Source organism: Emys orbicularis, chromosome 2 (genome assembly GCF_028017835.1).
Source record: "Emys orbicularis isolate rEmyOrb1 chromosome 2, rEmyOrb1.hap1, whole genome shotgun sequence".
NCBI lineage: Eukaryota > Metazoa > Chordata > Testudines > Emydidae > Emys > Emys orbicularis.
Window position 1 is genome coordinate 108705174 of NC_088684.1, and position 11631 is coordinate 108716804.

General features: G+C 44.1%; 1 protein-coding gene across 1 annotated transcript; it reads right to left on the reverse strand.

Annotated features, from left to right (window-relative positions):
* Nucleotides 1–746: 746 nt before the first annotated feature.
* Nucleotides 747–4776, reverse strand: SOX4 (SRY-box transcription factor 4). Its single transcript, XM_065397866.1, has one exon. The coding sequence runs from the start codon at nt 4506–4508 to the stop codon at nt 3192–3194; it is 1317 nt and encodes a 438-aa protein (XP_065253938.1). The 5' UTR covers nt 4509–4776; the 3' UTR covers nt 747–3191.
* Between the last annotated feature and the right edge of the window lie 6855 nt (nt 4777–11631).

The window sequence follows — 11631 nt, forward strand, 5'->3', positions numbered from 1 at the left end:
GGGGGGAAAAGGGTCCACTTCTCATCATTAATGTATCTGTTGGGAACACTGCAGGGCAGCAGAGCAAATCTCTTTCTTTTGCATTTGAAATCGTTGGAGGTAAATCTAGCCCCCACCCCACCCCACAAAAAGATGTATTTATAAACAAACTCAATCAGTTGCACAGCGTTCTTTTCTCTTGTTAGGATACTGAGCAATGTCTCTTTCACTTTGAAGAGGTGAGACTGAAATGAACAAATCCTCCCACCGGGCAGGTTTCCTGCAAGATAGTTACTGAAATGGCAAGGCAGGATTCAAGTCACAAGGTCAAACAAAACGGTTGATGTGGCCTCTTCTACACATTCCTGCTGTCTAGATTTCGTCTCGGATGGCAGCGGGCTTCGCCCAGCTCCTGAGTGCAGCTTCCCCATCCCCCATTCCCACTGCAGTCTTTGCTACTTCCACCGAAAGGTTATTAGCATTTGGTTAACGCACGAAATTCCTAGAGAGCATTCAGCGATGGCACACATTCAGACTAACATCCATTTACTTCCAGACTTTGGCCTGCCAAGTCTCTCCGGGGGGACGGGGGAGGGGCGGGGAACGGTACATGTTCCTGCAAAAAAGATGTATTTTATAGTCGTCACTGTAAGTACATTTTATTTAACGGCTAATACAGAGAGTACCAGTGTCTAAGACCATTACAGAATAACCACATAGAAAAGTTGTAGCATAACAATGATGACAAAAACAGTCAAAGTTTAGGGTTCAGTTCCAGCTGATTTTATTTCCTTCTCGAAAAAAAAAAAAAAAGATTATTTACAGAAGGTATATCAACAATCTGACAGGCAGTGAACTGGACATGATTAGCTGGCATGATTTTTTTTCTCCTCTTTCCCAACGTTGTGTTGTGGGGTGATCGTTAGACAAAAATATTCTACACAGCATATTGCACAGGATGGATGACCAAAAAACAAAAAACAAAACAAAAAACCCTTAACGGAACCACCTCATTAGGCAGACGTCCTAGTGCCTGTCATGTTATATTAACATACATAAACACACAATCCTCTTTTTTCTTATTATAATACAGACTTAAATGTACAAAGATGTTTTCACTTTTTTCATCTTAAACACAACAGCTATAAACCTGAATACATATGCTATCATCATGCCATAAGAGACTAAAACAATTATATTTAGCGACAAGTAGAAAGGATTAAATAGTCAAATACAAGAATGAAAAACGCAGTACATAGTGTCGCGAACTCAAATCGGCATTTAGATAGATCCAGTGGTTTAAACGGCACGTTTTTTGCTTATAAAAAAAAGTGCAAAAGATGTGGTTTACAAGTTAAAGGTACAGGATCCCTTTTTTTCTGTAAAATGCACCAGTTGCTTTAAAGCGCCTGTACGATATATGGTTGTACTTAATTATGGGATTTTTTTAAAGTTAGGAGACAGTGTATTACGTTTATTCTTCCCCCTCATAGAAATCAATGAGATTAAACACTGGGCACTGGTGGTATGTATAAGGGATACTGTCACTTTAAGAAGCCTGCAGATTGGAGTGTAAACATGGAGAAAATAGGGGCTGATTTTTGTGTGTATGGGTGAGACATTAACCAGCGGCCCTGTAATTATAATCAGGAAATCCAAACAGCGATTTACACCGATTTACACCCCCTTTATATATTTTTTACAAAAATACACTGAGAAAATAATCAAACGTTTTCATCTCTCTTCTCTTTTGTTTTTAAAAGTGTCAAAAGTCTACATTTAAATATAAAAAATTAAAAGTTAAAACTCTAGCCCTTCAGTGAAGGAGACATAAAAATGGTGCGAGTAACAACGAGGACTACCAAAAAAGGACAAAGAAATACAAGTCAAAAATGTTTGGCCAGTATAAATACATCCACTTATAAAATGGCATCCGATTACATTTACAAGGAAAAAACAATAAAGGAATAGAGCATCGGTGAGAAAAAACAGTCTTTTCATTTACAGCTATAAGGAACAAACACATACATACTCTGAGAAAAAATTTGGTCCTGATTTTTTTTTTTTTTAAGTCCAGCACAGATTTGAGTTGCGTTTGAATCCTTTAAAGAGTTAAGAATGAAAAAAAAGCTGGTGATTTTTTGTAGGAATCAAACATAGCGCCATCTATCTGCTTTTATAGTATCCTAACACTATTTTTAAACTGTTCAACAGTCTTACAGAAATCTTAAAAAGATAGACAGGATAACATGCTATATTAAACCCCACCAGTGAAATAATCCAACACCATCACGATTCTGAGTAAGAAGAAAAAACATTGTTTTTTGTTTTTGCAAAAGCAATCGCCCTCCCTCCATTTCCCCTGTACCACATCATTATAGAAACTGTTTTGTATCTGTCTCCGTTTCAAAAAAAGTTTTCCGTGTTCATGAAGTTCCATTTTATTGATTGATTTCTCTCTATATAATAAGGTGACTGAGAAAAGCGCTGCCACCTTCTCCTCTATACGTGCAAATGCATTTCAGTTTATTATTATCTTCCTCTAGTCGTGTTTCCAGTTCATCTTTAAAAAAAAAGGCAAAAACAAAAAACAAAACAAAAAAACCCAAACCCCTTCTTTTCTCTGTCCAACTAGGATCTCAGTTCAGTTTCCAGCTCAATTCGCCCTTTCCGCCTCCTATCATCTTCATCTCCTCTTGCTGCAGGACAAAAATCGAAATAGGATTCGCTTCCCTTCCCCCACACCATGTAAACCCTGCAGTCTTTTTTTTTAAACAGTTCTCATCTCTCTCAGAACAAAATACTCGAGATCGCCAATGCACTCAGCAATTTTTCACTCCCCCTTCTTCTTTACATAGCGTGGATAAAAAAAATCAAAAACCCAGAGGTGTGTGTGGTTTTTCCCCTTCTCTGTCTCTCTCTCTCAAAAAAAAAAAATCACTCCCGCCAGTCTCTAAAAATTAACATCAGGCATCGGAAGGGGCGTGGGGGGATGTGTGTGTGTGTCTATCTCCAAGCAGAGGAAGGGAGCGAGCGTGTGTCTATTTTTTTTTTAAAAAAAGGATGATCCCTTTATCGTCTCGGTTTTTTAAAAGCACAGCAAGTCAGTTTCATTTGCCCCTCCAAGGAAAAAAGATACACCCAACAGCGTGGGCGAGTCCTCTCAATAGTGTATGTCTACGTCTTCCCCGGCATTTATTTATTTATTTTCTTCAGTAAGTGAAGACCAGGTTTGAAATGCTGGACTCCAGCCAGTCCCCTGAGATCATCTCACTTACCTCCGGGGTGCAGTAGTCCGGGAACTCAAAATGAGAGCCCGAGCCAGGCTCGAAGTTAAAATCTAGGTCCCGGTCCAGCACGGACGAGCCGAAGCTGCCCAGGGACATGCTCTCAAAACCGGGGCTGGGGTTCAGGTCCAACAGGTCGTCTTCAAACTCGTCGTCCGAGGAAGAGGAGCCGGAGGAGGAGGAGGACGAGGAGGAATGGGAGGAAGCCGAAGAGGAATGGGAGGTGGAGGGGGCCGGAGAAGAGGCCCTCAGGCTGGTGTAGCTGCGGTGATCCGAGGGGGAGCTGCTGCCCGGCGGGGAAGGGCAGGAGATGCTGCTGCAGTCTCCGTCCTGCTGGCACCCTCCGGCGCCCCCTTCCTCGTACAGGCTCAGAGGGTCGCTGGCTTCCGTGGAGCAGCTCAGGGTTGGGCTGGCCGGCACGGCGCTCCCCGGGGAGGAGGACGCGCTCTGCCCGTGGCCCCCGCCCGTGCCGAAGACATAGACCCGCTTGAGCTTCTTCTCCGAGAGGTGTTTGCCCGAGGCCGAGCAGGAGCTGGAGGCGCCGCCGCGGGATTTGTACAGCGAGTGGTGGTCCGGGGGCAGCAGGGCGGCCTGAGCCGGCTGCTCGGCGGGGAAGGGGGCGGCTTTGCTGCCCAGGATTACCTTGGCGTGCGGCTTGCTGGCCCCGGAGCCGCCGCCGGGGGAGAGCTTGGAGCCGCCGCTCTTCTTCAGGGCGGGCTTGGAGGAGTTCGTGCTGCCCCCGCTGCTGCCACTGCCGGTGCCGCCCCCGCTGGCGCCAGGGCTGCCCCCGCCACTCTTGTCTCCTTTCTCGCCGGGCTTGGCGGAGCTGTTTCCCGATTTCACCTTCTTCCTGGGCCGGTACTTGTAGTCAGGATAGTCCGCCATGTGCTTGAGCCTCAGCCGCTCCGCCTCCCGGATGAAGGGGATCTTGTCGCTGTCCTTGAGCAGCTTCCAGCGCTTGCCCAGGCGCTTGGAGATCTCGGCGTTGTGCATGTCCGGGGACTGCTCCATGATCTTCCTTCTCTCGATCTGGGACCACACCATGAAGGCGTTCATGGGCCGCTTGATGTGCCCGCTGGGGGTCTTGCACCAGCTCGGGTCGTCCGCTTTGCCCCCGGTGGAAGCGGTGGAGCCCGGCGTGGGAGAGGAGGCGATGCCCAGCTCGATGCCGGCCCCGGAGTCCGAGGTCTCTCCGGCCAGAAGCGCTTCCGTGTTCTCCGCGTTGTTAGTCTGCTGCACCATCGCTGGGTCTCACACACACGGCGGCGGCGGCTGCTTGCAGGGAGGTCGCCGGGGCTCAGCTCGGCACCAGTGCAACGTAAAAAAAAAAAAAGCTCTCAACTTTAACAGGTACAACAAGGAAGGGGAACGAATCAAACAGTCCCAAACCACAGCAAAATGCTCAGCCCTTCGCCAGCGCGCAGCCCCTCTGCTAAGTAGTTGTAGTTCCAGAAAGGCTCGTCTCCAGCGCTCTGTGCAGTCCTTCCCCCTTTGCTCTCTATTAATTTAGGGGCAGCAGCCAGTGCTCAAAGTGGAACAGAAACAGAGTTTCTTTAAAAATGCTGCAATTCCCCCTCTCCTTGTCAGTGTTTCCCCCCCTCCCCTCCCCGAAGCAGTTGATTCCAGTTCACAAGTGCTTTTTCTCTGCCCAAGATGTTTCAGGAAAACAGCACACGCGCTGCTAAAGCCTCCCACTACTGTGCCCAGCAACACACACACTCAAAAAAAATAATAATAAAAAAAATAAAAATAAAAACCGGACTCCAGGACTCGTGGCTGTGCAGTCAGTGATCAGGAGCTTGTGCAGTTAATTATTTGGTTGTTGAGAGGTACTGAACAAAAAAAAAAACCCGACTCATGCAACCGGGTAGCATTAATAAATGTGTGCCTTCCCTGTAGGAAGAGCGGTGACTAATGCGATAAATATATTTAGTCCCGTTTTCCCTTCCTTTGCATGCACAACCCCAAAGAGAGGAGAGACACATACACAGACCGGGGCTACTGGTATTGGCCTCTTCCCCCTCACACACTGTTTCTCTTGCTGCAGCTTAGAGCGGACCCCAAATTCCGCCTAGCGCCTCTTTATCCTTTCACAGTCCTCGACCCGGCCAATCACTCGCTGTATCCAACGCTTCCTCGTGCCAAACCCCACCCCGCCGGCTGCTATTGGCTTGGAACCCGATGCAATAATAATCACCGCGTGCAATGAGAAGCTCCAAATCTGACCTCATTCCAATTTACAGAGCAAACTTTTTAAAAGGGCCAGAAGTGCAGCTGAGATTTCTGAGTCTCTTTTTCCTTTTGCATTTCTCCTCCCCTCTTCTCTTCCCTCCCACCTCCGTGTGTGTGATAATGCACTAAATTATTGAGGAGTGGGAAGGGGGAAATATATTCTATCCTTTATGTTAGATAAGTTGGATGGGGAGAAGTGAAATACTGTACATGGGAGCTTTACTTTCTGCATAAAGGGAAAAGTGATTATCTGCGAATATTAGTTCCTTTCAGCACCGAAAGAAAAAAAAATCAGCATGTGGTGTAAAAAATCTGTTCCTTGTGGAGAGGATTCATTCTGAGAAAGGACCAGAGGGAAAGGGAAAGGGAGGGGAGAGACAGCAAGGATAAATCAATGATTTAAAAGCCACTGAGAAAGTGGGTAGACACCTGTCATCACAAATATTTTCACATTAATTCCTATATCACAGATGCTGATACATTGTATAACACTCCTTACAACAATTTATTCACTTATAATTATCACAAAATACTTGCAATGCTTGTAGGAAATTCAAAGATTCCCATTCCTCCCAAACATTGCTTTTTGAACACTGCAATGATTGCAATCAGGTCACATTTTCTCCAAGGCTCAAATTAAGGATGAACCATGGGACATAGTTTGGGACACAGTTCTGTTATTATCATAATAGAATTATAAATAATTTTTGTGTAGCTTCTATCTCATTTTCCTTTGGAAGTTGGGTGGGAGGAAGAGGCATTTCTCTTATCTAATGTTTACCATTCACACCCTCCTGTTTGCTTCATCATTGTACTATTGGCATCCTGTCTGCTGGCAAGCCCACTTGGTTCAGGGTGCACTGGGGCTAGGTGATGGAGTTCCACATCTGTCATTGAACTTCTTGCAGCACCCCTGGTACACAGTGAGTACTGTGAAAGAGCTCTTTTTTTTTTTTTTTTTTAAATCTGATGAGGGAAGGAAAGGGGGATCTCTTGTGAGAAGTTGCTACTCTGTGACCAATATATTCAACAAAGAAGGGTTTGCAGACATGACAGACAAGATTATAAGTTGGGTGCTATTTTGATTTTTTTCTAATTAGAACAGATATCTAAATTGTCAAACACATTCGTACTTTATTGTTTTTGTCTATTTTAAAAACACTGTCAAAGTAGTTTAGGCCTCTAATCTCGTATGTGCTATAACTGTTATAACCTGATGGAAAACAGATATTTTAGGAATATTTTTAATCTAACATTCTGCCTCCATTAAATAAAATAAATCAGTAAAGTTTTAAAAGGATAAAATGTAATAATGATTTGTGCAATAGAGCTCTCCTGCATCCTCTGTAGCACCAGTTAAATAAACACTGGGGTTAAAGGCATAGGCCCACAAAAAACAACAAAAATCACTCTTTTCCAAACTTTCCTTGACATCAGTGGTTATGCCAGTAACCAAAATGCTGTTAAGCAAATCAGATATGTCAATTTCACTTCCAATGGGGGGGAAAGAGCAGGGAAAATAATGTTTGCTAAATAGAAAAAACAAACAAACATTGTAGGGAACGTTTCAAGGTTCTAAGAAAGTACTATACAAAAGTTATATATTTTTAAAAAATGGAAAGCCTATGATAGTGTCCTTTCAAAGACTATTTGGTTTGAATACAAGCTATGAGTTTTTAGGCTCCAAATTTGAACCAAACTAGAACTGCTATGAAGTGCTGAGAAAAGTCCTGTGAATTCTAAATATCTGCTCTCTATGTTTGTTGCTTTAAACCTAGAACTAAATCACTGATATTTATTTAAAAAGACAGTAGTCTCTTATTGTTGGGCCTATACAATTAATATTTTGTATTCAGTCTGTTGACTCTTCAGAAGTAGCTTCTTCAAACCTTGGATCAAAGTCTCTTCTCAGTTACAATGGCAACTCCAATAACATCAGTATAGTTACATCCGATTTACACCAGTATAGAGAGGAATTTGGCACATTTTTCTCACAGCTGTGCTGACATTAAATATATTACTTCAAAGTACCTACATCTATTGCAATCAGTGGGAGTCTAAATAGGTTCAAAAGTGTTTTGGTGTCCTAAAGTGCTACTGACTTTATTCACACCATTTCTATCCCTGTGTAAAATCCTGAAAAAGCTGTGACTGAATAGAGCCAGTAACAAAGTCCACTGATTTGCTTGTTATCTTGGGTATCTACAGACATTTCAATGTATAGTTAAAATCTAACTGTAAATTTATTTAAACTGCAAGATATCTAAAATAGCCTCATGTTTCTAAATAGGTTAAAGAAGAAATCAAGGTACATTTGTAGAGATAGATACAAAAGGTAGCAAATAAACCTACAGGAAACTGAGTCCAAGAGAACCTTTTCCTCTAAATTTGTTACCAGAAGCAGGGTCTTGATCACTATCACTACTGTGGCAATATAAGTCAATGTTTATGTTAATTAAAACAGTCATGTCAGTTTTATCTCCATGCAAAGAGTATGTGTGTGGGAAGGGAAAAATCAATTTTTGCTAACTGGAAAAAGACAAAATGGTTGGTAAAAATTTGAACCTTGTAATTGCAACTAACATTTTAAAAGTATTTTATTATAATTTCTTGGCAGCGTCCTTTAAGTTAATCAAGGTTTCCATTCTTAATTATTGAACGTGGGTTGAGAACCATTCAGACTGGCCAAAGAAATTTAACATATAAGTAAAGTGCGAACATTCTGCTTTCAGCTAAAAGGCAGTTTTAACAGCGCTGTCAAAATCTCTCCACGTTTAATAACTTAAAAGGACTGGAACTGTAGGTTTTCCAAGTCTGGGGGTGGAAAAAAGGACGCTAGGTGGCAGAGCTGAGCCTCTTCTGGACAAATAAGTAAACGTGGGAAAACGTGGATCTAACAAATCCAAGGTTTTATTCTTCCCCACCCCCATTTTACTGAGCAGTTTACAGCTCTAAAGTTTCTGAAAGAACTCCAGTGGGTTTCTAGAAAGGACCTCTCATGAGGAATAACACACACGTTACGCACTTTCCAGTTGACAGAAAATCTCAAACTGACAAGGAAAATTAAGGTCGTTATTCAGTGCTTAATTTGTAATGAAAGAGGTGCTAGGGCTCGAGCCATGTTTTTACTTTCATAACTGATGCAGCAAGCCCAGAGGTGTTGAACTGCCAAGCCTGAGCCCTGGCAAAAATTAAGCACTGTCATTATTAATGTTAATTAAATTATTATACTTGTAGCTGAAAACTAGAGTTTACAATTTATTGTGTTATATTATCTCTTGCTTATAAAACAGAGGAGTATTTAGTAGATCAGTTATTCATACAAATGTCTTCAAGACATATGTGCAATATGAAAAATAAAGGCATTGAAGTTTTACTTAAGAATTAGCAAGGTACAAAGATGGTTCCATCAGTTAAAATGTCTGATTTAATAATGCAGCAGATCTTTTCTTTCTCTTAAAACAAGGATTAATGGTGCTCAACCTTACATAGCAGCTGGTGAAGATGTTTTTTTCGATTGTGCTGAGAGAAATGAATTGGAATCGACTCAGATTGTGCTTTTGGAAACAAGCCTTTCCTAGCGTTAAACATGTTTTTGACATGTTGCTGTCAGCCACATTTAAAAACTTCTCTCTCTTTCAAGTATAATGACTGGACAATAAGCATAAGAAATTATGAATAAGAAGTGATCATGGCCTTAATAGTCAATTACACCTTACAGTGCCAAAATGTTCAACCAGTTTCTGTGAATCCCCAAACATGGGGAATGGCTGATTCCTTCTGAAGTCAGTGTTCTTATTAATGCCTGCATACAGAATACCATTTCCCTATATAGTTACAATACAGTATACTGCTGTCCATATATTTACTTTAGTAAATATCACATCCATACGACATATCTTTTAAACATACAGTGTACTGCTGTATTTTTATATAGTGCATAATGTATATATTGAATGTAGAGTGTGTACATTGTAGATATACAGTACATGCATCGTCCCTGCAGTGTGCTTTAACTCTACAAATGTATGCTTTATGGTATAGATCATGTATTTTATTTATAAATATATAAACATCCAAACTCCACATTGTTGTTTTCCTGATTCTTGTATATCATGTATTTTCCATAGTAGAGCTTAGGATAAGATTTAATAGACAATTCGGTTATAAACTTTCTGATCACTTGTCTCTTGAAAGCTGCAGAGGAAAAAAATTGACCCTCCCATTATCCCCTCCCCACTATAAATGCACAGCGAAGGCCAGCAAAGCAGGCTGTGTCTAAATCCCCAGAGCAGCAAGCGCTGAAGCTACTTATTCCATCCTCCCCCCCCTTTTCCTGTTTTCTCCCCAGAGGGTTGTGACGGGGTCGCGGAGAGAAACGGGAAACAGAGGAAGCTGATGCAGCCGCTTATAGAAAAACAAGGCAGCGTTTAGTTTAAAAGAACCCTTTGGTTTCTGTGAGGATCAAAGCACCTGTGGGAGGAGGAGGGGTCAAATTCGATCAGGAACAGAAGATGAGGCACCAGATGGCAGGTAGGTAACAGGTCGCTTTCGAAGGTTGCCTCTGGCATCAGTGCGGAGAAGCTTTTCAGGGCTTGACATGCTGTACCTGAACTTTGAAGTCACAGCTCTCAGAGCCAAGCGCAGCGCATGCAAATAGGGAGCCTTCAGCAAGAGTCCCTACAACTTCCCTGTGCGGAAAGGCGCTGTCGCTGCCCGTTAGCGCCGTGCCTGAAACTCGCTCAACGGAGAGATTTAAAACCCTTACCACGCAGTCAATTTTATCGCTATTTCCACAGTTAAAAAACCGCAGGTCAACCTACCCGCTTTAGTGCTATAAGGGATACTGGGGGAGGAACCTTGAGCCCTCCAACCCAGTGCACACAATATGCCCGTACGTCCCCAATCGACTGCATACAAAGAAGCGCTAATCTAATGCGCACAACCGCTCCAACCCAGGGCATATAATCCCCGCACCCTCCCAATCCCAAACACAGTCAGGAACCGCCAGTCCAAATGACTCACACCCCTCCAATCCCATGCACACACACCACACGCCAACTCACTGCACACACCCAGCAGCTCTAGATATATAGCCCCTGGGGTTGCACGTGGAGGAAACGCTCGCTGTTAATTGCATCCCTTTTCCTTGCATGTCCCCCCTTTTTGTAGCCTGTGGAGGGCTGGGGTTGGGGGAGATCTGGTGCATAGACATGGCTGGGGGGTGGGGGTGGGGAGAGTAGGAAGCTTAAACAGCTGCCACGCGACGCTTGTCTGGGGGAAAGAAAGGGGGAGGAGGGGTATGGGCCGGGCGCGTGGCGGCGCGAGACAGGCAGGTGGCGCGGAGCGGCGGGAGTCGGAGAGGCGCAGGCTCCTCCGGTCGAGCCCGGCGCCAGCCAGCCAGGCACAGGGGCGAGTGGGCGGGGCACGGGCCAGGGAGCGCGCGGTGCAGGCTCGTCTCGGTCCAGGGCAGCTGCAAAGGGTGGTTTTCGTTCACTGCCGGCTGGAGCTGCCTAAGCTTTCCCTCCACCCTCGCGCTGTGCTGGCTCAGCTCCAGTGCCCGCCTCAGCTGGGCTGCGACTATGTGCGAGGATTGAATTCACCCCTCTCCGGGCTCAGGCCACTTTTTTTTTTTAATTACCCGAGCATTGCCCCGGGAGATGCGGGTCAAGCTCAGCCGCAACCGGAGGCTCCAGATCTCGCATTTCCCAGCAAGGGACTGCAGTCTGGGGCAGGGGTTAGTCTAGTCTTGCAAAATTAAATCCACCCGCGGCGAGATAAGCGCGTAAAATCTCACTAGGCACTTTAACCAGTGCATGGGCTTGGGGGCGGGCGAGGACAGGAGCCGCAGTTGAATTTTACCTGCATATTTGTTTGGGGTGAAAGACTTAGTCTACAGTGACTATGGAACAATTCCTGAGCCTTTGAAGGGGGAGACTTGGAGCAGCCCGAATTTTGTATCTGATTTCTCCCCCTTTGGGGTACAGTGTAGATGTACTACCAGGTGCAAAGGGTGATCAGGTATTCTGGGTTGAAGTGTGAACATCTTGATTGTATGGCATTTCAAAAGGCCCTGTAGTGCTATGGTCAGGGTTGTTCCTTTACTTCCTTCAAACAGGAGGGTAGCATCTCA

Bases quoted from the DNA above. Each gene is read 5' to 3' on its own strand.
- SOX4 (XM_065397866.1), bottom strand. From the start codon at position 4,508: ATGGTGCAGCAGACTAACAACGCGGAGAACACGGAAGCGCTTCTGGCC.